At 57.4% G+C, this 5,589-nt stretch overlaps 1 protein-coding gene across 1 annotated transcript in view; it reads right to left on the bottom strand.

Annotated features, from left to right (window-relative positions):
- Nucleotides 1-5,589, bottom strand: part of ITGAE (integrin, alpha E (antigen CD103, human mucosal lymphocyte antigen 1; alpha polypeptide)) — a 92,905-nt gene that overhangs the window by 45,392 nt on the left and 41,924 nt on the right. The window contains exons 12-16 of the mRNA XM_011947507.1: nt 5,400-5,514; nt 4,252-4,394; nt 3,761-3,901; nt 2,255-2,479; nt 1,002-1,132 (exon numbers count right to left, since the gene is read on the bottom strand). Coding sequence (XP_011802897.1) covers nt 1,002-1,132; nt 2,255-2,479; nt 3,761-3,901; nt 4,252-4,394; nt 5,400-5,514 — 755 coding nt within the window. The remainder of the gene's footprint in view (nt 1-1,001; nt 1,133-2,254; nt 2,480-3,760; nt 3,902-4,251; nt 4,395-5,399; nt 5,515-5,589) is intronic.

Here is a 5,589-nt window from a genome sequence, read left to right as displayed (position 1 = left end):
GACCTCGTGATCCGCCCATCTTGGCCTCCCAAAGTGCTGGGATTACAGGCTTGAGCCACCGTGCCCGGCCTGATGCCTAGGTTTTCATCCTGAATTTCTGGGTGGATGATGGTGCCATTTGCTGAGACAGAAAGCCTGAGGGCAGGACAGATTTGGGGGAACGAAGGGTGGGGGGAAACAAGAGCTGTGTTTTTAGACGTGTTCACTTCGGGATGACTGTGAGCGGCAGACCAGAGAGGTGCTGGGTACAGAGCAAGTCTGCGGCTTGGTGGAGAGGACGGGACAGACGGGCGTTCCATGAGCTCATTTACAGCCACAGGACTTGATCATTTACTGAGGGATGGGGCACAAAAACTCTGCAATTCTTGGCCGGGTGCAGTGGCTCATGCCTGTAAATCCAGCACTTTGGGAGGCAGAGGTGGGTGGATCATGAAGTCAGGAGTTTAAGACCAGCCTGGCCAACATGGTGAAACCCCGTCTCTACTAAAAATACAAAAATTAGCCAGGCGTGGTGGCAGATGCCTGTAATCCCAGCTACTCGGGGGGCTGAGGCAGAGAATTGCTTGAACCCGGGAGGCAGAGGTTGCAGCAAGCCGAGATTGTACCACTGCACTTCAGCCTGGGCAACACAGCAAGACCCCCTCTCAAGAAAACCAAAACAAAACAAAAAAAAAAAACTCTACAATTCCGAATAATCATAGCCATCGCTGAGCACTGTGCTAAAGACTTTGCATATATTCACTTGCATGATCCTCTTAGCTCTGGGAGGCAGGTGCTCTTATAATTCCTATGTAAGGTCTTAGAATTAAATAACCTGCCCAAGGGCGCACTGAGAGGACTGAGAGCCGAGGTTCAAACAGATGGGCAGACTCCAGAGCCTGTGCCCACAGCCACAGTGCTGGTTCCCTCCCTCAGTGCCTAATGTCTGCATCGAGCTATTTAGAGCAGGACAAATGGGTGAGGCTGGGCCTGGGACCCCAGAAAGCAGGACAGAGCCCTACCGGAACACAACCGCCCGGCCCAGAGTGCCCACGGTGATGTCGGCAAGGCCGTCGCCACTGATATCAAACCCACCAGCCACGGACATGCCAAAGTACTGGAGTCCTGGGGCCACCACGGAGGCTCTGATCCGCTGTGGAGGCAGAAACACAAGGCGTGGGGTGAGGGAAGGGAGGGAAATGGAGCAGGGAGTTCTTTCATGTTCTCTACCAATCAGCATTGCAGGTGCCATCCAGCCCCAGGGAGCCCCCAGTCTAGAGAGCCAGGAAAGAGGGGGCAAGCTTTCCCAGAGGAAGTGGCATTTGGATGGAGCCTCAAAGGGCAGGTGGGACTTGACAGGGGAGAGTAAGGGAAAGAGTGAGGCATGGGGAAAGGGCAGGGCCCTCTGAGAAGCAGCCAGGGCCAGGGACGGGGTGGACCGCAGGGGATTGGGGTACCAGGAGGCTTGATGCAGGGCTTGGGGGTGGGGGTGTCAACAAAGGTTCTGTGTTTTTGAAGCGACATAATCAGGATAATACTTTAGAAATGGCACTGAAGACAAGGGGTGGAAGATGGAGGGGAGGAGGAAGCTGGGTGGGCTGGGAGAGGGATGGCAAGGCCTGAACTGGGACTGCAGTGCTGGGGATGGAGAGAAGGGGCTGGACTTGGGAGAGAGCTAGAATCACGAGGACGTGGGGACTGACGGGCTGTGCAGGGTGTGAGCATGCTGGGGACCATCTGAGGTCTCTGGTGTGGGGTGTGGAGGGGGATGAGGTCTCAGAGGAGCATCAGGTCTCGGGGAGCAGGTGCTCTCAGATGGGCCACATGGGAGTGAGATGCCTAGGGGCAATCCAGCTGGAGGTTCTCAGGAGGAGCTGCAGGTGGGTCAAAGTGCCCATAATACATGTAGTGTGAGAGGCTGGCAAGGGAGCCCTGGGGAATGAGAGATAAGGCAGAGAGGTGGCTGAATGGGAGAGAGGAGCGAGGGACAGAAAGAGAGGAAGCAGGGACCCGAAGCAGGTGGGTGGAAGGAGAGGGTATAGGCCAGGGAAGGAGACAGATACCGCCAACAACCTCCCCTCTACCTGAAGGGGCTGAGGTGAGGCCCTGGTCTGGAACCTCCCACCAGCCTGAGGGACTTCTTTCTTTCACTGGACACTCCCAACCCCCTGAGACCTGCCCAGCACTTAGGACTGAAGTCGACTTGGGGCTTGGTCATCATATCTGGGAGAGGTCAAGCCCCAGAGGAGAGGAAGGAGAGGGCCCCATGGGTCACCTGCGAGGGGCTGGCGGAGAGGCCGTCCCAGTGTCCATTGTAGATATACACACTGCCGAAGCTGGCACCATCACCTGCCCCGAAACCTTCCAGGGGGGCTCCGATGGCCACATCTGTGTACTTATCCTGACTGATATCCCCCACAGCCGCCACAGCAAAGCCAAAGCGGGCACTGGCGAACCCGGGGTGCCCACTCAGTATGCGTGCCAAGGAGAAGGAACCATCCTGTAAAGCAAGCAAACAGCTCAGCCCCCAAGAAGGGGCGCTAGGTGCCCACTCCATTGCCACCCAGGATGCACGCTCACTGGGCTGGTGGATTCTGATTCTCCAGCAGGGAGCCTGAGCCCCAGAAAAGGCCAGGGGCCTTCCCAAGATCACATAGCACGAGGGGAAAGCTGGGGTCCTCCCACCTTGAAGTTCGGGACTCAGAGCCTGCCCCCCTCTACTTCCATGGGCAGGAGTGCACTGCTGCAAATGGGAGGCCTGGGTTTCACTCATGGCTCTGCCACATACATGCTAGCTAGGTACGCTTGAGCAGGTCTCGGCATCACTGAGGCTCACCGAGCCCCAGCTTCCTCATCCGTAAGATAAGAGTGGCAGCTACCTCCCATAGTTGCTGTGAGAAACAAATGAGATCCTGGACTAAATGGGCTTTGCCACCCATGCAGCTGTAAGAAATGTTATCGGCTGGACGCGGTGACTCAGGCCTGTAATCCCATCACTTTGGGAGGCCAAGGTAGGTGGATCACCTGAGGTCAGGAGTCCGAGACCAGCCTGGCTAACATGGCAAAACCCTATCTCTACTAAAAATACAAAAATTAGCTGGATGTGGTGGTGGGCGCCTGTATTCCCAGCTACTTGGGAGGCTGAGGCAGGAGAATCACTTGAACCCAGGAGGTGGAGGTTGCAGTGAGCCGAGATTGCACCATTGCACTCAAGCCTGGACAACAGGGTGAGACTCAGTCTCATAAAAAAAAAAATGCTGGGCGAGGTGGCTCACGCCTGTAATCCCAACACTTTGGGAGGCTGAGGTGGGTGGATCACCTGAGGTCAAGAGTTCAAGACCAGCCTGACCAACATGGAGAAACCCCGTCTCTACTAAAAATACAAAATTAGCCAGCCAGGCATGGTGGTGCATGCCTGTAATCCCAGCTACTTGGGAGGCTGAGGCAGGAGACTCGCTTGAACCCCAGAGGCAGAGGTTGTGGTGAGCCGAGATTATGCCATTGCATTCCAGCCTGGGCAACAAGAGCGAAACTCTGTCTCAAAACAACAACAACGAAAAAAAAGATATTAGAGATATTATCATCAACGACTGCCCTAGGGTAAGAAAGTGGGTCCAGAGAGTGATGCTGCTGCCCTGCCCAGCCGCCATCCAGCCTGAGCACCTCCCTATCACTGCCCACTGGTGCCAGGCAGAGCCAGGGTACTCCCAGCCTCCATCACCTCTGTGCCAGGCTGAGTGCCACAGCCTCATCAAGCTCATGAAGATGGAGACTCTCCCACCTGCTCACTGAGACGGTACACGTAGACTCTGCCTTCTTCTCCATGAACATGGTAAAATGGAGCAGCCACCAGCAAGAAGTCCGTGGTTCCATCCATGTCAATGTCCACAGGGCACAGCTCAGAGCCGAAATAGGACCCCATCTACAGCCCGGGAGGAACTCAGCTCACCAGGAGCCCCGCTCCTCCACCCCTCAGCAAGGCTACACCCTGCCCACGTGCTTCCTGGACCACCCAGTTTGGGTCGTTACATATCAGTTTGCTCACTGAGAGTACCAGGAGAGCGGAGGAGCAGCCCAGGCCCCCCAGGGGAGAAAACTGCCTAGCAATCAGACATGCTGAGCCGAGGCAGAGTCCTTGAGCTCCACTCAGGAGCCTGAGTTTTACCCAGCCTGGGCTCTGGCCCACTGTGCACCCTGGGACCCACCCCTTTCCCTTGGGGCCCCCAGATTCCCCATCCATCAAAAGGGGTGGAGGCTTTCCCCAGCAGGTACCTGCTCTCCCTCTAGCACTGGCAGGAAGCTGGTCTCTGTGCCCTCCTTCTGGAGCTCAAACACGGCCCCGTGATGTTTGTACCGTGGAGCCCCCGCGACGTAGGAGAGGCTGCAGGTCTTGTGCAGCACGGCCACAGCGTAACCTGGGGCAAGGGTGGTGTGGCTGTGAACACACCGTGTGCTCCCACCTGGCCTCTCTTTTGGCCACGGCACCTTCCCAGTCAGGCCTTCGAAGTGGCCTGGGGAGGGGGGCAAACTAGGAGAGACTTTCTCACTATATTAAAAATCTGCATCAGCAAACACTCTCCCTTTGCCAGTCACACACATCCCCATCAACAGATGTGATGCACACACTGTCACGTATGCAGCTTTGCCCAAAATACTCGTTCGCACACGTCTACTACCCACGCTCACACACACGCCCTAGGAGGACCGGGAAGCGGGGTGAGAGGATTGCCCACCACTATTATTACTTTTGTGTATTGATTTATTTTTGAGACAGAGTCTCGGTCTATAACCCAGGCTGGAGTGCAGTGGCACAATCTTAGCTCATTGCAACCTCCACCTCCCAGGTTCAAGAGATTCTTATGCCTCAGACTTCTGAGTACGTGGGACTACAGGCATCCGCCACCACGCCCAGCTAATTTTTGTATTTTTAGTAGAGACGGGGTTTTGCCATGTTGGCCAGGCTGGTCTCGAACTCCAGACCTCAGGTGATCCGCCCGCCTCGGGCTCCTGGGATTACCGGCGTGAGCTACTGCACCACTATTATTAATGGAGAGGCCCCGCCTTCCTGTGGGCGGCTGCTCTGCCTGGTGTACCTGACAGGCCCTGTCCCTATCCAGGAGGCGGTAATTCTCAGCCTCAGGGTCCCTAACCAGGGCCCGCCCCTCGGCCCATGTGACCGACCAGGTCTCGTCCCCATTTGGAAACCTCAAGTACAGCCCAATGTGCAGCCTCGGTGTCCCCATCTGGGCCCCGCCCTCAGCCAGGTGACCTCCAGGCCCCGTCCTTTCCAGGTAATCTCCAGGCCCCGCCCTCTCCCAGGTAGCCCCCAGGCCCCGCCCTCACCCAGGTAGTCTCCAGGCCCTGTCCTCACCCAGGTAGTCTCCTGGCCCCTCACTCCTCAGGTAGCCCCCCAGGCCCACCCTCGCCTAGGTAGCCTCCAGGCCCCGCCCTCACCAGGTAGCCTCGACCCCCCAGGCCCCGCCCTCGCCCAGGTAACCCCCAGGCCCCGCCCTCGCCCAGGTAAACCCCCAGGCCCTGCCCTCACCCAGGTAGCCTCCAGGCCCCGCCCTCACCCAGGTAGCCTCCAGGCCCCGCCCTCACCCAGGTAGC

This window comes from Colobus angolensis, unplaced genomic scaffold, assembly GCF_000951035.1.
Source record: "Colobus angolensis palliatus isolate OR3802 unplaced genomic scaffold, Cang.pa_1.0 Scaffold267, whole genome shotgun sequence".
Classification (NCBI taxonomy): Eukaryota; Metazoa; Chordata; class Mammalia; order Primates; family Cercopithecidae; genus Colobus; species Colobus angolensis.
The sequence above is the reverse complement of the archived record's forward strand: the minus strand, read 5'-3'. Positions and strand labels throughout refer to the sequence as shown.